We start from the raw sequence: 25,688 nt of genomic DNA, 5'->3' as shown, positions 1-25,688 counted from the left end.
AATGGCAAAAAAATACAAAATGATAAATAAATAGATAGATAAATAAAAAATAAACAAAAAACAAAAATATGATATAAAGAAACAAATATAATTAAAAACATGAATAATAAAAATATTTTAAAAATCTGGAAAATAAATTCTAAAGATAATATTCTCTGTTATGCATCTTACTAAAAGTACACTTTGTATGTGTGCCTTAAATTCCTTGTGGAATGAATGAATAAATTAATAAACACTATATATGTATATGTTATATATTGTTATATTGTTATAATGTCTTTAATTCAATGTTAAATTATGTTAAAAAAAGATTTAGTTTTGTGTTTATACGTCCAATTCTGTCCATGAAAATCGTCTAAATATTATAATAATAGATAGATAATAATATTCTTTGTTATGCATCTTACAAAGATCACACTTTGTATAAATGTCTGCTTTGAATTTTATTCAGAAATTATTATGTGAATTATATTTTGGACTTTGTCCAGTTAACAATTTATTACTCCAGTAAGCAGCCACAACGTCTCTCACATGACACGAATGATTTTTTAACTAGGATCCAAATTTTGTTTTATTACCACAGAGCTAAATCACTTGAAGTGAAATTCCATAACCAACCGGGCAGAAAAGTTTTATTCGATTAATTGAATACAATTTAAAGAATTCAAACCCACCTCCAATATGTATGCATTACAACATATTTCTTAATATAATGCATACGGGTCCTCCAAATAAAGTAAATGCCTGATTTATCACATATTTTACTTTTCAAGATGTAGCAACAAGTCTACGTACGCTTCCTCTTAGCTTGGGTCACATGATTGCCTCGCGCAATGACGTCACTTACAAACAAGCGCAGTGAAGGACAGTACAACGGGTGAATATACTGTCCCGGGTCATTAAACGCTTTTAGCGAACGAGAGAGAAGGTAAGCGACTGTCTTTTATACATGGAATGAGTTCAAATGCAACTGGTCGGGCCAGTTTAACGATTATGCGGGCCGATAGCGAAAGAAAATAGACTGTGAGACTTTTCTGGCTTATTTAAAACCTGATTACATGACGTGGGATTGCTTTCAGTAATGTTGTTATGTATGCAGAGATGTCTATAAGCGTAAAAAAGATCACTGGGCTGGTGGCAGCTACATTCACACCACTCACTGCTGAAGGGTGAAGTATTTAATCTTTTAATAAAAGTTTTACAAAAATCACATGCCTGATGTGCATTCATCTGGTCACTGATCTGTTCTTCATCTTTGCTGTTTTTAGGGAGATTAACCTCTCTGTCATTGGACCATACATTGAATACCTAGTAGAGAAACAGGATGTCAAGAGTGTGTTTAGTAAGTCAAACCTATTCATTTAATCAAAGGTTTTGGGGAATAAGGCAGCCTGTTTTTCTGATTAAATTATTTGTAAGCTAAACCATCTTGGTTTTGGTAGTTAACGGCACAACAGGTGAGGGATGTTCTCTAACTGTGGACGAAAGGAAGCAGCTTGCTGCAGCTTGGTGCCAACATGGAAAGGGCAAGTGAGTTGCGGGATGTTCATAGTGTTTATTCAGCTGTTGACAATGATTATGTCTAAGGGGACAGGGTTGTAAATCTACATGATGTTAAAAGAAAAATAGTTTTTTCCCCTTTATTATGTGCCCCATTTTGTTCAATATGCTGTGAGTTACACTGTTTAAAGTAGTCTCTTATGCTTATGAAAGTTCCATTTATTTAATCAAAAATACAGAAACAAGTATAAGGATAAAACATTATTGCAATTCAAAATAACAGTCTTCTATTTTAATATACTTTAAAATATGATTTATTTCTGTGATGCAAAGCTGAATTTTCATCAGCTATTATTCTAGTCTTACATGAGCTACTCACATGATCCTTTAGAAATCATTCTAATATGCTGATTTATTATCAATGTTGGAAACTGTTGTGCTGCTTAATAATTTTTTTGGAAACTATGATACATTTTTCAGTATAGTAACATTCAAAATAGATTTTTTTAAGACCGTAAGTCTTTACTATCACTTTTTATCAATCTAACACATCCTTGTTGAGTAAAAGTATTAATTTCTTTGAAACAAAGAAAGGAAGAAAAAAATTACGGACCCCAAACTTTGTAAGGTAGTGTATATTGTTACAAAAGATTTCTATTTTGAACATTTTAACATTTTATTTATCAAAGAATTCCTAAAAAATGCATCACAGCTTAAAACAGAAAATAATAATAATAATAATAATAATAATAATAATAATAAAATAACCAGCACAACTGTTTCCAACATTGATTATAAATCAGCATATTAGAATGATTTTTGAAGGATCATGTGACACCGAAGACTGGAGTGATGATGCTGAAAATAGGAAATAATTTTTTTTTAAGTATATTAAAATAGAAAACCACTATGTTAAATTGCAATAATATTTCACAATATTACTGTTTTTTCTGTATGTTTAATAAAATAAATGCAGCCTTGATGAACAGAAAAAACGTCTTTAAAAAACTTAAAAAATCTTACTAATCCCAAACTTTTGAACAGCAGTATACATATTTATTTATTTTAAAATGTATTTTTATTTGTAATTATAAAATATACATTTAATTTCAAAACATGTATATACATATTTACATTTGTGACTTTTTTTTCCACCACAAAAAGCAGTTTTACTCCTAATAAGTAATAATGTCAAATTATATAAAATGGTGCCCATGATATTTAATTGTGTGTGTTTAGGATAGATACAAATCTAGCTAAATTTTAATTGTCAAAAGAGTTCATTTATTGTCTAAAATGCCTAGAGATTTGCTATTTGTCCCACTGTCCTTTTTCCACCAAAATGGCAAAAAGTTAATTTTCCACTAGTCCACAAGTTCCAAAGTGTCCAAAGTTGAAGAAACCACCTTAAATCATATCTGTATTACTTTTTTTCTCATAAAAGCTTTCATTGCTAGAGGTTTAATCTCTTTAATGTGTGTGTTCAGGCTTGAGCAAGTGATTGTTCATGTTGGCTGCTTGAGTATAAAAGACTCTCAAGAACTGGTGAGCACACTTCTTCACATATTCACACGGATCAACTGCATTTTTCATGCATTTACCACTTTTCTTAATGCACATCTCCATTTTCATAACAGCAGCCCCCCACACACTTTTAATCTTATTTACTGCTTATCCATTAATGTTTCAGCATTTGCAGATAAACAACCGTTGCCTCCTCGTGACTGTTTAAAAATGCTGAGTGGATGTTTTTTTTTACTTTGCTTCAGGCTCGGCATGCCGCCAGTATAGGGGCCGATGGCATAGCAGTAGTCTCTCCTTCCTATTTCATACCCATTAATGCAGGTTTCAAACCTCGTGTTTCTAAACACTGCATATTTAATTTGTTTTTGTTGTTAAAAATATTTCCAACCATGCTTTTAATTGCTCTTCCTCTTTTCACAGATGCATTGAAATCATTTATAAAGGAAGTGAGTGCCTTTGCACCAGAACTTCCGATGTATTATTATCATATTCCGAGCATGACTGGTGTTGCATGTAAGTACAGCTCTCACACATCATCATTACTGACAGTCAGAGTACTAATGACTTTGTATGTTTTTTAGAATTGCACAGTACAAGATGAGTCATATACACATGTGAGTTCTTATATAGTTCCGTCTCTGTTCTTCCTTTATTTTTGCAGTCGATGCGGCTGATGTGCTAAATGGGATAGAGCAGGTGATCCCCTCATTTCAGGGAGTGAAATACACTGGGACTGACCTGAGGGATCTCGGACAGTGCGTCCACTACTGCCAGGCCCGTGGCTGGTCTGTCCTGTTTGGAGTAGATGAGGTATGAAACCCCCCTACTGGTTTTTTCTTCTGTCAGTCTAAAGCTGAAATCATTTGTGGGTTTGATTTTATAGATTTTGCTTGACACTTTGTTTCACAGCAACTCTTGGGAGCTTTCGTACTAGGTGCTGATGGAGCAGTGGGGAGGTGAGTGCCAACATCACGCCATCGTATACCTTTTTTTTTGGCTTTAGTTGCCATGAAATCATAAAATTTCACTTTTTTTCCTGCCATGGTGTCGATCTGGTTTTTGCATTCTATCATTCAGTGTCTCCTGATTTGCTTGTTGGCAGTAATGTGGCCTCAGTTTTGTATTACATTATTATTTTAAAGGAATAGTTCATGCAAAAATACTTTTGCAATCTACATCTTGATTTGAGTGATTCCATTAACATTTCAAAAACAACTGTATGTGTATCAGTTCAAAAACAACTGATATACACTATCAGTCGAAAGTTTTTGAACAGTAAGATTAATGTTTTTCTCTTCTGCTCACCAAACCTGCATTTCTTTGATTCAAAGTACAGCAAAAACAGTACAATTCTGAAATATTTTTACTATTTAAAATAACTGTTTTTGATTTGAATATATTTTAAAATATAATTCATTCCTGTGTTTTTAAAACGGAATTTTTAGCGTCATTACTCCAGTCACATGATCCTTCAGAAATCATTATAATATTCTGATTTGCTGCTTAAAAACATTTTATTATTATTATTATGTTGAAAACAGCTGAGTAGATTTTTTTGAGGTTTCTTTAATAAATATGAAGTTCAGAAGAACAGCATTTATCTGATATAGAAATCTTTTATAACATTATAAATGTCTTTATCATTATTTTTGATAAATTTAAAGCATCCTTGCTAAATAAAAGTATTAATTTCTATAGATTCTATTATTATATTTCATAATATTACTGCTTTTGCTGTACTTTAAAACAAATAAATGCAGGCTCGGTGAGCAGAAGAGAATTCTTTAAAAAACATTAAAAATCTTACTGTTCAAAAACTTTTGACTGGTAGTTTACATAAAGGTTATGGCTTGACAATAGATTACAGCAAAAACAGTATCTGCTCGACATATTTGTAGCTTAAAAACTATACCCATAATGCTTTGCTGAAGACCATGCAATACTCTTTCTGTCCTCTCCAGCACATATAACTACTTCGGACGTGTAGTTAACCAGCTGCTTGCTGCTTTTGATAATGGCAACCACATGCAAGCCAGAGCACTGCAGGTACATCTCATGTTGCATGTGTAATTGTCATTTACTGGTGCTTTTTTGACTTTATTTTATCAGCATGTTTTCAAGTTTTATGATTTAATAGCATTTTGACTACACAAATTAATATTTGTTTTCTGTTTACAGTTCAAATCTATGGAGATGATCACATTTGCTAAGAACCTTGGTGAGTTGATTGTTTTCCACATACGTTGGCTTTTAGATGTTTTGATATCTTTAATATTTTTAATATCAAGTCTCTTTTGCTTACCAAGAAAGACTACATTTATTTGATTGTAATACAAAAAAACAGTAATACTGTGAAATATTATTACAATTTAAAATAACTGTTTTCTATTTTAATATATTTTAAAATGTTGTTAATTCCTGTGATGGTAAAGCTAGTTTTTCAGCAGCCGTTACTCCAGTCCTCAGCGTCACATGATCCTTCAGAAATCATTCTAATATGCTGATTTGATGCTAAAGAACAATTTCTATTTATTGTCAGTAAAAATGTTGAAGTGTTGAACATCGTTCTTTTGAAAAGGGAATATTTTGTAACATAATATACGTCTTTACTGTCAGTAAGACTTGTTTTTGATGTTGTTGTGCATATTATTGCAAAGAAATGTACATTATTTTTTAATATTATTATTTATGTTTTGCAGGTTTTGACGTGGCCGTGAATAAGCAGGTGATGAGTGAAGTGTCAGGGTTAGCGATGGGTCCCCCTCGACTCCCGCTGCTGCCATGTCCTCTCTCAAAGGCCCAGGCTATAGCACAGAAAATCAAGGACTTCTCTCAGGGACATTAAAATGAAAGGAATTTCACTGAACCTACCTGACACTCCAAACAAACAATTTGTCTTGATAGCGAGCAGTAAGCTGTACCACATTTATGTACACTACAGTATACTGATGTACTGTATCCTTTATATTTGCATGTTTTTTTACATTTCATACTTTATACTAACTTTGCCTTATTAATGTTTAGTTTCTTTATTGTTAACACAAGTCTTTAGGATTTCGTTTTCTCTAATTAATAACATTAAAATGAAACTAGGAATTTCAGTGAACCTACCTGAGTTACCCGAAGGAGTTACAAGTAATCCTCAGTGTTACTGATTAATTTACACCATGATGTACAGGATTTTGTATACCTAAATGCTTTATGAGTTTTGCATGTTTTGTTTGTTCTTGTCATATGCTTACATGTGTAAAAAAAGCATACACATATAAAGTAATTTTTGTTCTGTTTTTGTTCTTTAATACTGTATTATTACCCTCTTTTAGCTGACGTTCATGTAATTGTTAACTAACTGGGCTGCTGAGGCAGTGGTTGCAGGACCAGCCATGTCACCATTGTGCCCTTGTGCAAGACTCTTATGAAAGTAATTCTGTATAACAAATGGCATTACTCACAGCAAGTGCAATATATGTAATTTTGGATGAAAATCATCTTCTCTATGACATGTACAACAAAATATATTTCTCTGGTTGTGATATTTTAGATATACTTTCAAACAGAAGTAGTTCTTTTCAGATCCTGTTTGGATGTGAGCGACGTTGTCCACGGACACTAAAAGTTTGGTAGAAAATCACAAAAACTGCATTGTATTCATCTCTGAATTTATTATGTTTTCAGAATACTGTTAAAAGGGACCCGTTTTGTATGTTGAAATTGAATTAATAAAAATGATTATTCATTAATAAATGGAAGATACTGCTTTGAAGTTCTTATTTAACCTCATAATATCCTGGGATCTGTCCAGTTTAATTTGAAATTTCTATTTAAATGTCTATTTAATAGACTGCACAATCATCACCTAATCTGTGTTTTTACTGCTGACTCCACAAGTCTGACAAAAACAAGCAGAGTATTTCACAGTATATGACCATTTATCTGCAGCAACAGCAGGAACAGCATTAGCAATTTCCTTTTAGTGAGAATACAAGTAAAGGGAACTAAACTGTGTCTTAAACTGACACTTCAGCTCTTTAAAATTCAGGTCATGACCATGTTTCCTGTAGAAAAGCCTGGCTGACTACAAATTAGAGAGTGTTTTACTTTAACTGGACACATATTAGTGTGGATACCGTTTAAATTACTTTTGTAACATCATATGTTGTTATCAATAAAGTGTTTTTCTTTTTGATCCTTCGAGATTGTCTGGTAAAGAAATGTCGGTAGTTCTTTAATCCGGGGTCTCTCTCCAAAAGACTAGTCATTTCATATAAGAAATGCTGCCATCTAGTGTCTCCTGAGTGCACCTATCCATATTCAACAACTGTCAACTGTCTTGTACTCTTAAAGAGATGAAAATTTTGTCATTTACCTTCCTTCATCTTCGGAACACAAATTAAGATATTTTTGATGAAATCCAAGAGCTTTCTGACCCTGAACGTTTAAGGTCCAGAATGGTATTAGGGACATCGATAAAATAGTCCATGTGATATCAGTGGTTCAGCCGTAATGTTATAAAGCTACGAGAATACTACTGTGCAAATAAAAGAAAAATTCTTCTCTACCGTGTTAAACTTCGACATCCGTTCACAAGATTACCATGACGCATATGGTGCTGATGACGCAGGAGCTGTGAACAGGTGTCAAAGACTGACACAGAAGAGAAGAAATTGTTGAATAAATCATTATTTTTGTTTTCTTTGTGCACAAAAAGTATTCTCATAGCTTCATAACATTACAGTTGAACCACTGATGTCACATGGACTATTTTATCGATGTCCTTACTGCCTTTCTGGGCCTTGAACATGTCAGCTGCATTGCTGTCTATGCAGGGTCAGAAAACTCTCGGATTTCATTAAAATATCTTAATTTGGTTTTACGTGTTTGGAACGACATGAGGGCGAGTAATGACAGAATTTTAGTTTTTATCCCTTTAATAAACATACCAAACATAATATTAATGGGCAACTGATTTGTTCTTCAACAGCAATCAGAAATCATATGGACCATTGTTTTTACACTGACCAAAATTATAAATGCAACACTTTTTGTTTTTGCCCCCATTATTCATGAGCTGAACTCAAAGATCTAAGACTTTTTCTATGTACAGGCCTGTTTCTCTCGAATATTGTTCACAAATCTGTCTAAATCTGTGTTAGTGAGCACTTCTCCTTTGCCGAGATAATCCATCCACCTGACAGGTGTGGCATATCAAGATGCTAATTAGACAGCATGATTATTGCACAGGTGTGCCTTAGGCTGGCCACAATAAAAGGCCACTCTAAAATGTGCATTTTTTCACACAGCACGATGCCACAGATGTCGCAAGCTTTGAGCGTGCAATTGGCATGCTGACTGCAGGAATGTCCACCAGAGCTGTAGCCTGTGAATTGAATGTTCATTTCTCTACCATAAGCCATCTCCAAAGGCGTTTCAGAAAATTTGGCGGTACATCCAAATGGCCTCACAACCGCAGACCACGTGTAACCACACCAGCCCAGGACCTCCACATCCAGCATCTTCACCTCCAAGATCATCTGAGACAGCTGCTGCAACAATCGGTTTGCATAACCAAAGAACTTCTGCACATACTGTCAGAAACCGTCTCAGGGAAGCTCATCTGCGTGCTTGTCGTCCTCATCGGGGTCTCGACCTGAATGCAGTCCATCATCGTAACCGACTTAAGTGCGCAAATGCTCACATTCGAAGGCATCTGGCACTTTGGAGAGGTGTTCTCTTCATGGATGAATCCTGGGTTTCACTGTACAGGGCAGATGGCAGACAGCGTGTATGGCGTCGTGTGGGTAAGCGGTTTGCTGATGTCAGCATTGTGGATCGAGTGGCCCATGGTGGCGGTGGCATTTTATTGATGGTATTTTGAATGCACAGAGATACCGTGACAAGATCCTGAGGCTCATTGTTGTGCCATTCATCCACGACCATCACCTCATGATGCAGCATGATAATGCACGGCCCCACGTTGCAAGGACCTGTACACAATTCCTGGAAGCTGAAAACATCCCAGCTCTTGCATGGCCAGCATACTCACCGGACATATCACCTATTGAGCAGGTTTGGGATGCTCTGAATCGGCGTATACGCAAGCGTGTTCCAGTTCCTGCCAATATCTAGCAACTTCACACACCCATTGAAGAGGAGTGGACCAACATTCCACAGGCCACAATCAACAACCTGATCAACTCTATGCGAAGGAGATGTGTTGCACTGCGTGAGGCAAATGGTGGTCACACCAGATACTGACTGGTTTTCGGACCCCCCCCTAACCCCCCCTAATACAGTAAAACTGCACATTTTAGAGTGCCCTTTTATTGTTATATTCTTGATACGCCACACCTGTGAGGTGGATGGATTATCTCAGCAAAGGAGAAGTGCTCACTAACACAGATTTAGACAGATTAGTGAACAATATTTGAGAGAAATAGGCATTTTGTATACATAGAAAAAGTCTTAGATCTTTGGTCAGTGTAAATGGTGCTGAATGAATAAAAAAAAATGTAAGCTTCGGCTCTTTTGTGATTTTGTGTGGCTGACACAAAATAAGCACACAAACATCACTTGTTATTACTTTTATTGGCGTTTTTTTATGTCCAGAAATGCATTTAAATATATTTATGTAACTTTTATAAATACATATTCCATTGTGGACATATAATGGGTTAACTGACAGCAAGCCAAGAGTCTACTCTTGTTAGATAGTACGTTATACATTGTAGACTGGTGAAAACGACTGTCTCTGGTAAAATATCAAATTAATTGCTCAAAACTAAATAATTATCATTCATTTCTGTCGTTGAAAGTTAGTATATAACAACGTCTAACCCCCAATCACATGCGGAACCAATGATAGTGGTTTAAAGACGTAAAACCCCGCGGGACAATAATACAGCGACGCCACATTTTCACGTATTTCCGGCCAGCTCAGCGTACGGAGGAGTGTTGTGAAGCTGTAATCCCGATACAGGCATTTTACAGCTGTTAACCGCTTCACATACACCTGCTGTGGGTAAATCTGACTTTACAGCAAAATGGTGCTCCTGACAATGATCGCACGGCTGGCGGACGGATTGCCGCTGGCGGCTTCAATGCAGGAGGACGAGCAGGTATGAGCTCAGTGATCTGTCTTTTTTCATTTACTTTAGGCCTATGTGTGCTGTAAATGTAACAAATCAAAGAGCAATGTCCTGAAAACATGACGTTTACTTCTAGAAGTGTCTAGTTATCGGGATTTGTAATCCAAAAACAGTAGAGAACTGTCATTTCTGTCATTTATTAGCTCAGATTGCATTAATTAGACATATGTTGGAGTGTTTACATTAATTTCAAATACATTACTTGGAATCTAACGGCGTAGTAAACCTGTAGCTATTATATTTGTCTCCATCTCGTTTATTCTCGGTTTGAAAGATGTAATTGGTCACACAGAGAGAGGCTTCATTAGATGGAGCCGCATAATTTTGATCAGTCACAGCGCCCTCGTCTGTCATAATTTGAACACACAGTATTTGTCATCCCTCTATATTTTTTATGTACTTTCCAGGTATATTCTAACTTAATTTTAATACCCTAAAATATGGTATCATATGGCGAGTATATTCAATAACCTGATAAATATAAAATTAAGAATACAGGTAGTTTCATTTTTAAACATCATATTTAAAATTTTATTTTAAAGTTATTTAAAAAAACATTCTCATCAAATATTCCCCTTCATGTTATATGACTCCTCTTCTGTGTAGCACGAAAGGAAGTATAACTGTATTATAACTGTAACTTAACATGATGTATTCCTCTTCAGCAAAGAGCGTATGTGACTCGGTTGTCGATTTTCCCTCAGTATTGTTTTTGATTGGTTTGACTGACCTGTAACTCCTCATGTGCAGCTGAACTGCAATAACTGTGGTTAAACTGATGCAAAACATGTTTCTCATTTTTTTATGCTAAAATTTTGTTGTTAAAGGGAACCCCGGGTATTAAGACTTGAATGGCTTAATATAACATAACTATGTCTCTTGCTGAAATATGTTGTAGAAAACCCATGAAAGATTTACATTATTTTTTTTTAAAATCCACATTGTTTAACATAATACATATTTTAGACTATGGGGGGCATAATTATTTTGGTTTTGTAAAATGGTTGCACTCCGTGAGCTACTGGCTATCTGTTGATATTTTTTACCGCAAAATAACTTGAAATACACAATGTGGAAAATAAAAACAGCTACGATGGTCACAGCTACTGAAAAGGCTTATAAGATGCGATGAATATACACTTTCTTCCAATATTTGGAAACACCAATGGCTAAGTGTGGTTTTGGAAGATATCAGCATAAATCCTTATCATTTTTTGTGCAAATACTTTAAAGTAACTTGACATTATCATTGAAGACCAGCAATAATTTTCATTTTGATTACATAATAATGGCAATATATACATGTCAAAATCAGACATGCCCCTTTGCCAGCTGTGATGCCTGGTTACTGGTTTAAACTTGGCCCAGGTTTTTAAAAGATTTTTGGGTCAGCACACCTTAATAGCTTCGACAATTGATCGCCAATTAAGTTTAGAATGCAATGAATTTAGGCCCAGATTATGCAGAGCTGTAATAGCTGCTAATGCTGGATATTTTGATGAATCGAACATTTAAGGTTTTTGTCCCTTATCAGTGCAAAATTATCACAAATTAAAAAGAGTTCATGCCAATATTGTCCAAAACCCCACTTTACTAGGGCGTCTCCAAACTTTTGGAGGGCAGTGTAAGCGTAGGCTTAAACCAAATGCCGCAACATCGATTTTTCTCCGCAAGGAGTCTAAACGACGCGGATAAGTGTAATCTGCACTGAGAAACTCCTTCAGTGGTTGCGGCGTCATGACAAACGTCAACACGATTACATCTAGTGTTTCTTGTCTCTGCCGTTTGTAAGCTTATTCAGGAGCTGTGGTCTACTGAAAGCCTGAAAGGCATTAGGGCTAAGGTGGAAAGAACAAAGACGTGAGACTTTAGGAAGTTTAATTTGTCCACCGGCATCTTCCCATTCTTTTCTCCCCTTCTTATTGCTAGGAAAGCAGTGAGGACTTACACTGCTTCTCTTGCTGCCTTCCGACTAAAAATTACAACCAAAATTGTATCAGTATTTTATTTTCAGAGTTGTGTTGTGGTAAAAAAAATAGCAACAAGTAGCGCCAGTAGCTCACTGAGTGCAACCATTTTACATCATTGAAATAATGGCGCCCCCCCAATACTCTGAACTATGTATAAAACGATACAGATTTTTAAAATAACCTAAATCTTTCATGGGTTTTCTCCTACAGATTTCTTTAAGAAATATCATTTATGTTATATTAAACCATACAAGTCTTAATACCCAGAGTTCCTTTTAATGTTAAGAGGATCAAGACAAAGTTTCAGGCTTTGGTAGATTTAGAAGAACTAAAGGAAACAGCTTTCCTAGAGTTTCACCAAATAGTGTTAATGCCACTAGTAGGTGCCCAGGAGTTTTATTACATGTACAACAGTCATTTGATTTAGGTCTAACATGTTTACGTTTCCTCCTTTCATGCTGCCATGAAGGGAAGTGAAAAGGTTTGTTCATGTTTAGCTTTGTAAAATCCCTCTGAGGAATGAGTCAAATGTATCAGTCTAAGAGTAAATGTTTTAATATCTAATAAATTTGCTTTTGTTCTCAGATGGGTCGAGATCTCCAGCAATATCAGAGCCAAGCCAAACAGCTCTTCCGCAAATTAAACGAACAGAGTCCAAACCGATGCACCTTAGAGGCTGGATCGATGGCCTTTCAGTAAGTGTACAGTGCACTACAGCTAGTAAAATAATTGATCATTTAGAAGATGAGTTTATGGATTTCAAGTTCACAATACTAGTTTTAAACACAAAAATGTGAGCCTGGACCACAAAACCAGACATAAGTAGGTATAGTAGGTGTGGGTCAAAATGATTGATTTTTCTTTTATGCCAAAAAACATTAGGTTATTAAGTAAAGATCATGTTCCATTAAGATATTTTGTAAATTTCCTACCGTAAATATATTAAAACTTACTTTTTGATTAGTTATATATATTGCTAAGAACTTTATTTGGACAAATTTAAAGCCCATTTTCTCAGTATTTAGATTTTTTTTGCACCCTCAGATTCCAGATTTTCAAATAGTAGTGTCTCGGACAAATATTGTCCTATCCTAACAAACCATACATCATTTATTCAACTTTGACATGTATAAATCTCAATTTCAAAAAATGACAGTTATGACTGGTTTTGTGGTCCAGGCCACAAATATGTGATAGATAAAACACATGGCTCATAAAAATGTTTTCTCACCTCTTTTTTAAAGCTACGTCATAGAGAAAGGCGTTTGCTATCTGGTCCTCTGTGAGGCCGGGTTTCCTAAAAAGCTAGCCTTTGCTTATCTGGAAGATCTGCAAGCAGAGTTTCACGAACAACATGGCAAGAAGGTGCCCACGGTCTCCAGGCCCTACTCCTTCATAGAGTTTGGTAAGAGCCCTCACTCTCTCAATACTCAGAGTTTCATCTGCTTCCCATCAAGAGACAAGCTTTTAATTCTGTTTTTATATCTTTTCAAAGATACTTATATTCAGAAGACCAAAAAGTCATACATCGACAGCAGAGCGCGCAGGAACCTGAGCAACATCAACACAGAGCTTCAGGACGTACAGAGAATCATGGTGGCCAACATAGAAGAAGTTCTGCAAAGGGGAGAGGCCTTATCTGGTAAATATTGATCTACTAAGATCCCTGAGCTAAACCTGCAAATGTCTGAGCTATATCTGAGGCTATATGTTTTTTCCTCAGCGTTGGACTCGAAGGCAAGCAACTTGTCTAGCCTGTCCAAGAAGTACAGAAGCGACGCTAAGTACCTGAACACTCGGTCCACGTATGCTAAGCTAGCGGCTGGTGGCGTCTTCTTCATCATGCTGATCGTGTACATACGCTTCTGGTGGCTGTGAGGTGTGGGATGCACGGAGGGAAGAGGGGCTCTTGAGAAAGTTACAGGTGAAAAGCGGACGGACTCTCACATGATGACAAGTTCACGTTGTGTTTTAAAGCTACAGCTTGTGCTTAAAGACTGTTGGATCCGGCAATTTCCCTCCTAACAGGCTGTCGAGTCCCTAACCTGATCCTCACCGGTATCTGTTTTATGAACTACACAGAAGTTTGTCTGCACTTGTTTGGAGTGTGAATGAAAGAGAGAATGAAAGTGTGTTTCCTGTATACTATATGTCTTTGTGAAATCCCTCCGTTTATGGAAATTAATCTTATATACTGTATAACAGTATTCATTAGAGCAGCAGTGCATCCCAAAAAAGGTGAATTGATAATTCATTAACAGAAGTATGTTAATTCAGATTTGTAGTTTTAGCACATTGTGGGTTGGATCAGGTACGGAGGTATGGTTTCCTTCCAACCAGGGGAGTAAATGTAATATGAGCTTATGGGGCGGCTGCATTAGTAAAGCTTTGGTCCCTCCAATTATCTGCACAAAATGAATAATTGTACTGACCGCTCAGTTAGGCTCTTATCTATAAACCAGATATTCAAGAATTCAACTTATGTCTCTAAAGCCTTATGAAATGGAGTGGGTTATTAAGTCTTAGTCGCATTTAGACCCAACAGATATTTTGGATCTTTCAGTTATTTTATTGGTGCAAAAGTTGCACAATAAACAGCACTTGCACTGCAGAGAGGAGATTTGCAGTCATGTCCAGTTACTCAATACAGACCAGATTATTGAAACCAGTGTCAGAGGAGAATGGTGGCCTGCCACTATTTTCGTGAAGCACAGATTTGGGTCAAATGCAATCTGATGGGGTTAGTCTGTATCTGAGGTCCTGCCTGTTGCATGGTTGCATACATGATGATCTGAACTGGGTTCCCATAGCTTTTTCTTTCAGTGTTTACATTAATCTGTATTTTACATGCATTGAGTTAAACCCACAGTAACCAGATGCCCATGTACCAACTGGATGAGGCTAAAATGCTCATCAGAAGTGAGTTTGTTCATCTCACCAAACCTACAGTATAAATAAAATCACTCAAACTCAATTTTTATTTGTTTTTTTTGTTTTTACTGTTCACACTGACTTTTTTTTAATATTTGGGCCGGTAGATGTAAGATCACTGTCAGTCGTACCCAAAGAAGTACCACTGGCCTGTGACTTTTTGGGTTTTTGTTGCCAAAGCAGGCTGTTATTTTTATGTAATGTGAAGAAAAATTATTTAATTAATTATAACTAACATTCCTTTTCCTTGCAGGCTTAATGTTTGTATTTTCCTTGCAGGCCTAACATTTTATGCTTTTGAGAACAAAAAGTTGCAGCACTTTAGTTTGTTTGTTGCAATAATGGATGTGTATGTACATGGCTGGACTTGTCTGAATGTATAAATATCCATAACAACCCATGACTGAGCAACAAGCTGAAGTAATCAAAAGCAAATTTGTTTTGCCAGTAACAGATGGGAGGTTTGCTGAATTGCACATAAGAAGAACCAATTATGTTAGAGCAGGGGTCTCTGACCTTATTTAATCCGAGAGCTACTTTTTAAAAATGAAAGTGGCTGAGAGCTACTCGTGTTGTACAATACTTAAATCTCTTAAATAATGTATAATATCTCTCAACAACCCAAACTGATATACACCTGAAAGAGTTTTTGTATACAGAACACCTTTAGGGTTTTACTCATCCCGATGCAAACAGTTTTTGAGCTGATACTGTTTTGTAGTCTTATAAGTGTGTTTGATTTATTGTTCTGTTATATTGTGATTACATCTGCATCTTCATAAATGAATAACGGCCGTTAAGTCAAATTCAGTGCTTTGCTTTGGAGGGGGTGGGACACCTGTCTATATTAGCTCACTCTGACTGGATGAAAAGTACATCTTGGTGAGCTACCTCCAAACAGGACGACATATTGGAGACCCTTGTGTTAGAGAAATTATGGAATGAATCATGTAATCTTCGCCATGTATACACCTTTTTCTTCAACACATAAGTAAGCGTATAACAGTATAACAGAGCAGCAGTGCATCCCAAAAAAGGTGAATTGATAATTCATTAATAGAAGTATGGTAATTCAGATTTGTGGTTTTAGCACATTGTGGGTTGGATCAGGTAAGGTTTCCTTCCAACCAGGGGAGTAACATGGGGCGGCTGCATTAGTAAAGCTTTGGTCCCCCTAATTATCTGCACAAAATGAATAATTGTACTGATTGCTCAGTTAGGCTCTTATCAATAAACCAGATATTCAAGAATTCAACTCATGTCTCTAAAGCCTTATGAAATGGAGTGGGTTAGTCTGTATTTGAGGTCCTGCCTTTTGCATGGTTGCAGACATGATATCTGAACTGGGTTCCCATAGCTTTTTCTTTCAGTGTTTACATTAATCTGTATTTTACATGCATTGAGTTAAACCCACAGTAACCAAATGCCCATGTACCAGCTGGATGAGGCTAAGATGGTAGATGTAAGATCACTGTCAGCTGTACCCAAAGAAGTACCACTGGCCTGTGACTTTTGGGGTTTTTTGTTGCCAAAGCAGGCCGTTATTTTTATGTAATTTGAAGAAAAATTATTAAATTAATTATAACTAACATTCCTTTTCCTTGCAGGCCTAACATTTGATTTTTCTTGCAGGCCTAACATTTTTATGCTTAGAGAACAAAACGTAGCAGCACTTTAGTTTGTGTGTTGCAATGACGGATGCGTATGTGCATGGCTGGACTTGTCTGAATATATAAATAACCATAACAACCCATGACAACCCATGAGAAACAAGCTGAAGTAATCAAAAAACAAATTTGTTTTGCCAGTAACAATGAGAGGTTTGCTGAATTGCACATAAGAAGAGCCAATTATATTAGAGCAGGGGTCTCTGACCTTATTTCATCTGAGAGCTACTTTTTAAAAATGAAAGTGGCTGAGAGCTACTCGTGTTGTACAATACTTAAATTTCTTAAATAATGTAATCTTTGCCATGTATCCACCTTTTTCTTCAACACAGAAGTAAGCCTATGGGTGAGACTTCTGGTTCATTATCCTCTACAGGGAAATAATGAGAAGAATAACATGCGGTAAAAAGTAAAACAGTTTGCACTACAAACCAGTGTGTTCATAATTAAAGTAATACATTAAAATAATATGGTAAGTCACAACAATTTGCAATATCAAGCAGCAAAACAAGCTAAAAATAGCTGGACTTGGATGAGACGGAAGCGTGGCTTATGCATGAAGAGTGATATCATAAAATCCAACTCTGCAGAAGAGACCAGAATTTATTTTTTGTGGTAGACATTTGATAAAAAGAATAAATTAGTTAATCGTCAAAAGCTGCTGTGTTAAGTTGTATATAAAGTTTTTCTCTAATGTAAAGATGAGCTCTAGTATGTTGCAGCAGGTGTAAAATAAATTTTGACATCACTGCTGATGGGAGTGGCCCCATCTCGTTCTTTGCATTACAGATGTGCTGTAAGTTCCCCCTCTGGTATAAGACGTTTTTCGACTTTGAAGATCATTTTAGTATTTTTAACCTGACGGAACACAGCCTCTTGCTGGTGACTTTGGATTTTAGTCAAAATATGGGCCAATTACCCGGTGTCTCTTCGGGCAAAGTGATCATTCTCGTTATTTGCTTCGTTAAAATATCATATGGTAAGTACTTTATATTTGAGGACAGAGTTATTTGCCGTCAGTACGCATCTGCACGGCGGTGTGAAGTATCAGCGCTCACATTTTAGTTCTCCGCTGCCTTGAACGGCGTGTGACAGCTTCATGTTATTAAAACGGACGAATAGATAAGTAGCCTACACGTATAACATGTTATGTAATTTCATAAACATTTAAAAAGCTCTCAGTTTTTCTGATTGTTCATTAAATATGGAGTTTTGATCTTATAATACCAAAATACAGCAAAATAAACAATACAGTTTACTGTGTAAATTTAATGTCCAACAAATATTTGATTAAAATGCATAATTTAGTCTAGCTAATTGCGCTCCGCTCTCTATGATGCGTCCAAGAGCGTCGTTCAAGTTGAAGAATGACTGCTGTGACCCTGGACCACAAAACCAGTCATAAGGGTCACTTTTTCTTAAATTAAGATTTATGAATAAATTATATATCTATACTGGATATATAAGCCTCCTTCCATTGATGTATGGTTTGTTAGGATAGGACAATATTTGGCAGAGATACAACTATTTGAATATCTGGATTATAAGGGTGCAAAAAAAGTTGTTCCAATCAAATTCTTAGCAATGCACATTACAAATCAAAAGGTTAAGTTTTGATATATTTAAGGTAGGAAATTTACAAAATATCTTCATGAAACATGACCTTTACTTAAATATCCTAATGATTTTTGGCATAAAAGAAAAATGTATAATGTGTTTGACCCATACAATGTATTTTTGACTATTGCTATAAATATACACTACCGTTCAAAAGTTTGGGGTCAGTACATTTTTATTGTTTCTTTTTCTTTCTTTCTTTTTTTTTTTTTTTTTTTTAAGAAATTAATACTTTTATTCACCAAGGATGTATTAAGTTAATAATTAAAAGTTTATTAAAAGTTCATAATAAATAATTTACATTGTTATAAAATATTTATATTTTGAATAAACACTGTACTTTTTAAACTTGTTATTCATGAAAGAATCCTGAAAAAAAAAAATCACAGGTTCCAAAAAATATTTGGCAGCACAACTGTTGATATTATCCAACATTGATCATTCTAATAATAAATCCGCATATTAGAATGATTTCTGAAGGATCATGTGACACTTAAGACTGGAGTAACAGCTGATAAAAATTCAGCTTTTCATTACAGGAATAAATTCTATTTTAAAGTATGTTAAAATAAAAAACATTATTTTATATTGTAAAAACATTTTGCAATATTACTGTTTTTTTTTTTTTTCTATATTTTTAATCAAATAAATGCAGCCTTGATGAGCATAAGAGACTTCTTTAAAGACTATTACAAGTCTTACTGACCCCAAACTTTTGAACGGTAGTGTACATGTGCTACTTAAGACTGGTTTTGTGGTTTGTTCCAGGGTCACATGACCTTAGATATGTATGGACAGTCATCAATACATTTTTTGCTGTCATTATGCAAAATATTTGATTTACCTATCAGAATCAAGTGTTCTAGGTCATATCAAATATATGCATATCTATGGCACATCCGAATTTGTTTTTCAAAAATCCAAAAGTGTTGTCCGGTCTTTTGTAGAATTTACATCTCTTGCTTACCTCTGCCACAAGTTCACCACAAATACAGAGTTCTGACATGAAACTCTAGATGGCACAATCCTGATCTAACTCATCTCTGATCTAACTGGTCTAACTCAATCTGACCTAATGACATCATTATCACATGGCACAGCTGATTGGTTCTCTCCTGTATCAGTAGCCAATGAACTGAGTGGAAATAACCAAAAATTGGAACCAGTAGTCATAATGGATAGATAGATGTTTTTTTTAACAAATTAAAATGTGTATTTTAAATTACCATTAAAATATTACAGTGCATAAAACAAGATATGATCATTTGTTTTTATTATAAATAATTGTATTACTTTTATTATTTTTGATTTTGGGGTTAAATCATTCAGTCATGCAGGTTCATTAACAAATATTTTGGAACCAGTTTTTTAATGATTTAGCCAGATTTAGTTAAAGCTAAATTCGACACAGGCTGAAATTGGTGAATTGTTTTTTAAATCGGATGAAACAAATGAATCTGAACAATTCCCTCAAATGATTCAGGCTTCTCCAACCGCCTTTAAAATATCCTATTTAAGTCGTGAACCTTTCATTTCCAGGTAATTTTTGCACCGATGATGTGGATGAATGCAGACTGCAGCCCAACGCATGTCAGAACGGAGGCACGTGCCTTAACACATGCAACGGCTACAAATGCATATGTGTGAACGGCTGGAGCGGCCCTGACTGCTCCGAAAACATTGATGACTGTGCAGCTGAGCCCTGCACTGCCGGCTCCACTTGCATTGACCGTGTGGCTTCCTTCGTTTGCAGCTGCCCTCCTGGCAAGACTGGTCAGTAAAAACCTTAAAATGATCACTGCAGTCATGAGCAGAAATGACTTTTAAACCAAATCTCAACAACATCAACAAGATTTTAGAGTGAAATAATGCATCTCCAAAATAATGTTTTTTTTTTCCCATTATAATTTGATTGTTCTCTTCAGCAGTGCACTATAAAACCATCTCAGATCAGTTGTAGTGACCATAGTGATGTTTTTGTGTTTAAGGTTTGCTGTGTCACGTTGATGATGCCTGCATCAGTAACCCTTGCAAGATGGGAGCTCAATGTGAAACGAACCCCATCGATGGCAAGTTCATCTGTACCTGCCCCTCAGGGTACAAGGGCAGGACGTGTGTGGAGGATATCGACGAGTGTGTCATCGGTGAGACGGTTTTCAGGATGTTCATTCAACTCTCCTTTTCTCTGTCTGTCTGTGTTTGTATGTCTCTGTATTTCTCATTATCTCATTTTTTTTCCGGCACATCAGGGACAAACCCATGTGAAAACGGTGGCTTGTGTATCAACACAGAAGGCTCGTTCACCTGCACTTGTGCTCTGGGTACTGATTTAATTGATTTATTCAATTATTTATTATTATTTTTATTGTTTAGTCTTAAAACGTGTGGCTTCAAGGGATGTTTGTCTTCAGGAATAAGAGATAAGAGGGTATTTTTATAGATATTCAACATTTATGTTAAGTCTCTTATGTTGAAACTCCTGCTTCTGCTCTTCAGTGGGTTTACTCAGTCAACTTCTTGGCTGATAGAAGACTGTTTTTGGGTACCAGACTTCTGTTAACAGGTTTTGGGTATTAGACAGTTTTGCTGAGTACTTGTTCTAATACCTGTAAAAACTGATATTTTCTGACAGAATCTGGTGTCCGGGGCTGGATCTGATATTTCAGGCATGGAGACATGATCTAATATACTGAAATGGACTGAACAGTGGAGTGCAGTAAAGTGTACTAAGAAAATAAAAATGTGTATTCAAAAGATCTATGATTCATTTAGTAACTATTTTATCCACCTTTTTCTTCCCGTAAGAACAGGAAATTTTATGGGTCAGGCTTCCGGTCTCATCCGTTATAAGGTCTAGAATATGGTCAGAATAAGGCATTAATATGTGCTTCATAAGCACTAATAAACAGCCAATATTCAACTAGTTAATGTTGAATGGTGTTACTGTTCTCTAATCCAAAGTGTTAATATGTTTTCTCCTATAACTCAAACCAATTATAAGAGCAAGTTAAATTTTTCCTGTAATCAGGTTTTGGAGGAACAAACTGTGAGGGGAACATTGGTGATTGTCTCAATCACCGTTGTCAGAATGGAGCCACATGCATTGATGGAGTGAACACTTACATCTGCCAGTGCCCAGCTGAATGGACTGGTATGAAAATGGCATTATATACTGCGTGTTTGTGTGTTTTTATGTGTGTTTGTTCCCTCTTCTTTTCCTTTCCAACAGTGGAAATAACCAAAAAATTGCAACCAATAATTTTAAATGGATAGATAGATAGATAGTTTTTTAACAAATTAAAATTTGTATTTTGAATTACCCTCAAAATATTACATTACATACAGTAATATATGATCATTTATTTTTATCATAAATAATTTTATTATTTTTATTATATTTGATTTTTGGGTTAAATTATTCAGTCATGCAGGTTCTTGAACAAATATTTTGGAACCATTTTTTTTTATGATTTAGCCAAACAATTATTCACTGATTCAAAGCTAAATTTGACCCAAGCTGAAATTGGTGAATTGTTTTTTAAATCAGGCCAGTGAAACAAATTAATCTGAGCAATTCCCCAAAATGATTCAGGCTTCTACAACTTTCTTTATAATGTTCTACTTAAGTCCTGAAACTTTCATTTCCAGGTCCGTTTTGCACCGATGATGTGGATGAATGCAGACTGCAGCCAAACGCATGTCAGAACGGAGGCACGTGCCATAACGTACACAACGGCTACAATTGCGTATGTGTGAATGGCTGGAGCGGCCCTGACTGCTCCGAAAACATTGATGACTGTGCAGCTGAGCCCTGCACTGCCGGCTCCACTTGCATTGACCGTGTGGCTTCCTTCGTTTGCAGCTGCCCTCCTGGCAAGACTGGTCAGTAAAAACCTTAAAATGATCACTGCAGTCATGAGCAGAAATGACTTTTAAACCAAATCTCAACAACATCAACAACAAGGTTTTAGAGTGAAATAATGCATCTCCAAAATAATGTTTTTTTTCCCATTATAATTTGATTGTTCTCTTCAGCAGTGCACTATAAAACCATCTCAGATCAGTTGTAGTGACCATAGTGATGTTTTTGTGTTTAAGGTTTGCTGTGTCACGTTGATGATGCCTGCATCAGTAACCCTTGCAAGATGGGAGCTCAATGTGAAACGAACCCCATCAATGGCAAGTTCATCTGTACCTGCCCCTCAGGGTACAAGGGCAAAACGTGTGCAGAGATCGACAAGTGTGTCATCGGTGAGACAGTTTGCAGGATGTTCATTCAACTCTCCTTTTCTCTGTCTGGCTATGTTTGTATGTCTCTGTAGTTCTTAACATCTCATCATCTTACAGATGAATTCAGTTCATTAAATAACAGTTACATGTGGCTACATTCACATTGTCTTGCCTGAAACTTTCTAACTCTCTTTTTAGGGCCCAACCCATGTGAGAATGGTGGCTCACCTGTATCTGCGCTCCAGGTTACACCGGTCCACACTGTGAGACATCAATAAATGTGGCTTCGACCCGGCCCGAATTACATCAACTTGCTTGGAACAGATAGGAAATTACACCTGCTCCTGTATGCCAGGTACTTTCACACACACTCACACACACTGTAATCAGGTGCAAGATATGGAAGCAAATTGGTCTCAAGCAGAATTCATGCAAAAGATATTAAATCTAATTAGCATGCACAAAACTTTCAGATTCAATAATAAACTCATATATGTGACCCTGGATCACAAAACCAGTCATAAGGGTCATTTTTTTGGTCCAACAATATTTGGCCGAGATACAACTATTTAAAAATCAGGAATCTGAGGGTTCAAAAAAAATCAAAATATTGAGAAAATTGCCTTTAAAGTTCTTCAAATAATGTTCTTAACAATGTATATGACTAATCAAAAATTGAGTTTTCATACATTTACAGTAGGAATTTTACAAAATATCTTCATGGAACATGATCTTTACTTAATTTCCTAATGATTTTTGCCATAAAAGAAAAATCAATAATTTTGACCCATACAATGTATTTTTGGCTATTGCTACAAATAAATCCCAGCAATTTAAGACTGGTTTTGTGGTCCAGGGTCACATATGATCTATAGTCCCTATAATCTACTTTTAAATTATTTGTGTACTAAAAGTGTGTAAGCACCTCCCCCCATACACACATATACAAACATTAAATTTGTGATAAATTCACAATAATTCATCTTTAAATTAAAGTAGTAATATGTGCTGAGTACCAGGAGTTCTCACAATTTATATGCATTAGCATGTGTTTCTAACTTTCAAGCTTATATTCACAGTTTTCCAGTCTTGGTGTAAAGATGCTGCTGCCACTCCGCCACTTCATTGACATTTACCGAGAGATATTTGAAGGATCTAAGGATCCTCAAATGCAAACTGTGTGTTTTGCTTCAAGAGAACAACAATACATTTGTTGTTTCACTTTCTTTCTGTTGTATTCACTCATTCATTTATAATAATTGTATTATTCTGTTTAATCATATAATAATTTATAATAATCATTATAGCAATTTATATACTAATTTAATTGATTTATTAATTGATTAGTCTTTTATATTATTATGTTTTATATTATTTTTCCATTAGTCTTAAGATGTGTGGCTTCCTCGTGGCTAATTTTCTATTACTATTACTATTAATTGTGGTATAATAACATTGGTTGGATTTGTGCTGGTCAAAAAAAGTCTCAGCACTGAAAAATACTCGACAAGATTATTTAAAGGGGTCATCGGATGCTAAGTTCACTTTTACATGCTGTTTGAACATTAATGTGTGTTGGCAGTGTATGTACAAATCTCCCCTATAATGATAAAAATCCATGTAGTGGTTTTTAATTAATCTGTAAAAAATAATATCCCCCTTTTCAAATCGAGCCATTCTCATTGATCTACATATATCCGTCTATGTTCATGTGAATCATTCATGATCCAGCTTCACTTACAGCAGAAGTGAGTATAAGGTTTTTTTTTTATAAATCTTTGCAATCGCCTTTCCTAATAAAGTGCTAGTTAGCAAGTTTAGCGGCTAAATGCGGCTAAAGTAAAAAGGCTCGTCACTCCACAGAAAGAAGAGAGGGGCGGGGCAAGCAGAGCTCATTAACATTTAAAGCAGCCTCCACCAGAATTAAATGATTTTTGCAGAGCTCATTTTGACAAGGTAAAAAGGGTGTTGTTTTACACTACCATTGAAAACTTTTAACCAAAGTATATTATAGACTTTTCATTAAGACCCTAAAAAATCATATCAACTTGTGGAAAATGGGCATCCGATGACCCCTTTAATAAACTCTGCTCTTTTTTTTAAATCATCATACTGTACCTATAAGGGGATAAAAATGTTTGTTAAATGCCTGTTTTAGCACCGTTTTAAACTTGGGTTAAATTCAGTATTTGCTTGCATTCATACTATGTACTGATACGAGTATCATTTAATAAAGGATGTAAGTTAATATCTTTTTAAATTTCACATTTAAAAACCTGGTGTTTAATCATGTCGAAATATTCAAATGAAAGCCTTACAAATAAGTAAGCAGGTATGACCTGCAAATATTCTAGATACATATGTAGATACAGGTACCTAGTGGGTAAACCATGGCATTGCAGATGAAAATGATGTTGCCTTTCTCATCACTCTTTGAAATAAAATGATACTGTAAATGTCATCCACGTAATAATCAATGCATAATATGCTGTAATGTTTTTATAATACAACAGTAATAATAATTTACTTGCAATTTGCTTGCCCAACCCTGATTAAATATAGGACTTTAAAACCATCTAGTGGTTATACTATGGTATTACATTTTATTTCAACCAGATATCACTAATTTGCCTATATTTGACTTGCACATACTGTATTAATTAAAAATAGATTTATAAAAAAAACATTTTGTAGAGGAATAAATGTTGTGAAATTTAGAACTGAATACTGAGTGCCATGAATTCTCCTCAAAACACAGAAGAAATACTGAACTAAAGAATGCTACACTCTAAAAAGTGCTGGGTTATCTCTGTGAACACACAGTTGGGTTGATCATGCTGGGTCAAATGGACTCTAGGGGTTCTTTCACCACTGAACATTGTTTATTTTTCCACTACCTCGAACATTCTGGATTCTTCACTCGTCTCCTCGTCAGGCGGTCACGCGATGCAAAGCTTCGAAAAGACTCGTTTCTCCCAAGGGGTACAACTCCGACCGGAAACTAACAATGAAATTAATTGTTCTAGCTATTAGACTGTGTTTTATAAGGTCTGCACCTACCCCAACCATAAACGTAGCCCTTACTATGATTTAAAAAAAGTATT

General features: G+C 35.5%; 3 protein-coding genes across 4 annotated transcripts; all 3 read left to right on the top strand.

Annotated features, from left to right (window-relative positions):
- Positions 1–825: 825 nt before the first annotated feature.
- npl (N-acetylneuraminate pyruvate lyase (dihydrodipicolinate synthase)) lies at positions 826–6,768 on the top strand. Its single transcript, XM_051117969.1, has 12 exons — positions 826–928; positions 1,100–1,169; positions 1,269–1,342; positions 1,443–1,530; positions 2,988–3,045; positions 3,270–3,345; positions 3,445–3,537; positions 3,686–3,834; positions 3,934–3,980; positions 4,986–5,070; positions 5,203–5,242; positions 5,724–6,768. The coding sequence occupies exons 2-12, from the start codon at positions 1,102–1,104 to the stop codon at positions 5,867–5,869; spliced, it is 924 nt and encodes a 307-aa protein (XP_050973926.1). The 5' UTR covers positions 826–928; positions 1,100–1,101; the 3' UTR covers positions 5,870–6,768.
- Positions 6,769–9,937: 3,169 nt separating this feature from the next.
- sec22bb (SEC22 homolog B, vesicle trafficking protein b) lies at positions 9,938–15,799 on the top strand. Its single transcript, XM_051118050.1, has 5 exons — positions 9,938–10,139; positions 12,725–12,834; positions 13,384–13,544; positions 13,635–13,781; positions 13,863–15,799. Exons 1-5 carry the CDS (start codon positions 10,065–10,067, stop codon positions 14,015–14,017), a joined length of 648 nt encoding a protein of 215 aa, XP_050974007.1. The 5' UTR covers positions 9,938–10,064; the 3' UTR covers positions 14,018–15,799.
- A 1,608-nt stretch (positions 15,800–17,407) lies between these two features.
- si:ch73-281k2.5 (neurogenic locus notch homolog protein 1) lies at positions 17,408–25,121 on the top strand. Of its 2 annotated transcripts, XM_051117226.1 has the most exons (9): positions 17,415–17,716; positions 19,894–20,127; positions 20,343–20,498; positions 20,604–20,675; positions 21,383–21,505; positions 22,003–22,236; positions 22,453–22,605; positions 22,783–22,939; positions 23,664–25,121. In XM_051117226.1, exons 1-8 carry the CDS (start codon positions 17,527–17,529, stop codon positions 22,860–22,862), a joined length of 1,242 nt encoding a protein of 413 aa, XP_050973183.1. In that variant the 5' UTR covers positions 17,415–17,526; the 3' UTR covers positions 22,863–22,939; positions 23,664–25,121. The 2 variants fall into 2 exon arrangements, with proteins under 2 accessions (XP_050973184.1, XP_050973183.1); XM_051117227.1 differs by lacking the exon at positions 21,383–21,505 and having other exon boundaries at positions 17,408–17,716.
- Positions 25,122–25,688: the final 567 nt, after the last annotated feature.

Source organism: Labeo rohita, chromosome 8 (assembly GCF_022985175.1).
Source record: "Labeo rohita strain BAU-BD-2019 chromosome 8, IGBB_LRoh.1.0, whole genome shotgun sequence".
Lineage (NCBI taxonomy): Eukaryota > Metazoa > Chordata > Actinopteri > Cypriniformes > Cyprinidae > Labeo > Labeo rohita.
Note: the sequence above shows the minus strand (reverse complement) of the source record. Positions and strands in the feature narration are given on the sequence as shown.

Bases quoted from the DNA above. Each gene is read 5' to 3' on its own strand.
- npl (XM_051117969.1), top strand. From the start codon at position 1,102: ATGTCTATAAGCGTAAAAAAGATCACTGGGCTGGTGGCAGCTACATTC. The intron at 1,531-2,987 runs GTGAGTTGCGGG...GTGTGTGTTCAG, and splicing joins TGCCAACATGGAAAGGGCAA to GCTTGAGCAAGTGATTGTTC. The intron at 3,835-3,933 runs GTATGAAACCCC...TTTGTTTCACAG, and splicing joins TCCTGTTTGGAGTAGATGAG to CAACTCTTGGGAGCTTTCGT.
- sec22bb (XM_051118050.1), top strand. From the start codon at position 10,065: ATGGTGCTCCTGACAATGATCGCACGGCTGGCGGACGGATTGCCGCTG. The intron at 13,545-13,634 runs GTAAGAGCCCTC...ATCTTTTCAAAG, and splicing joins CTACTCCTTCATAGAGTTTG to ATACTTATATTCAGAAGACC. The intron at 13,782-13,862 runs GTAAATATTGAT...TTTTTTCCTCAG, and splicing joins AAGGGGAGAGGCCTTATCTG to CGTTGGACTCGAAGGCAAGC.
- si:ch73-281k2.5 (XM_051117226.1), top strand. From the start codon at position 17,527: ATGTGCTGTAAGTTCCCCCTCTGGTATAAGACGTTTTTCGACTTTGAA. The intron at 20,676-21,382 runs GTACTGATTTAA...TCCTGTAATCAG, and splicing joins CACCTGCACTTGTGCTCTGG to GTTTTGGAGGAACAAACTGT. The intron at 22,237-22,452 runs GTCAGTAAAAAC...TTTGTGTTTAAG, and splicing joins CTGCCCTCCTGGCAAGACTG to GTTTGCTGTGTCACGTTGAT.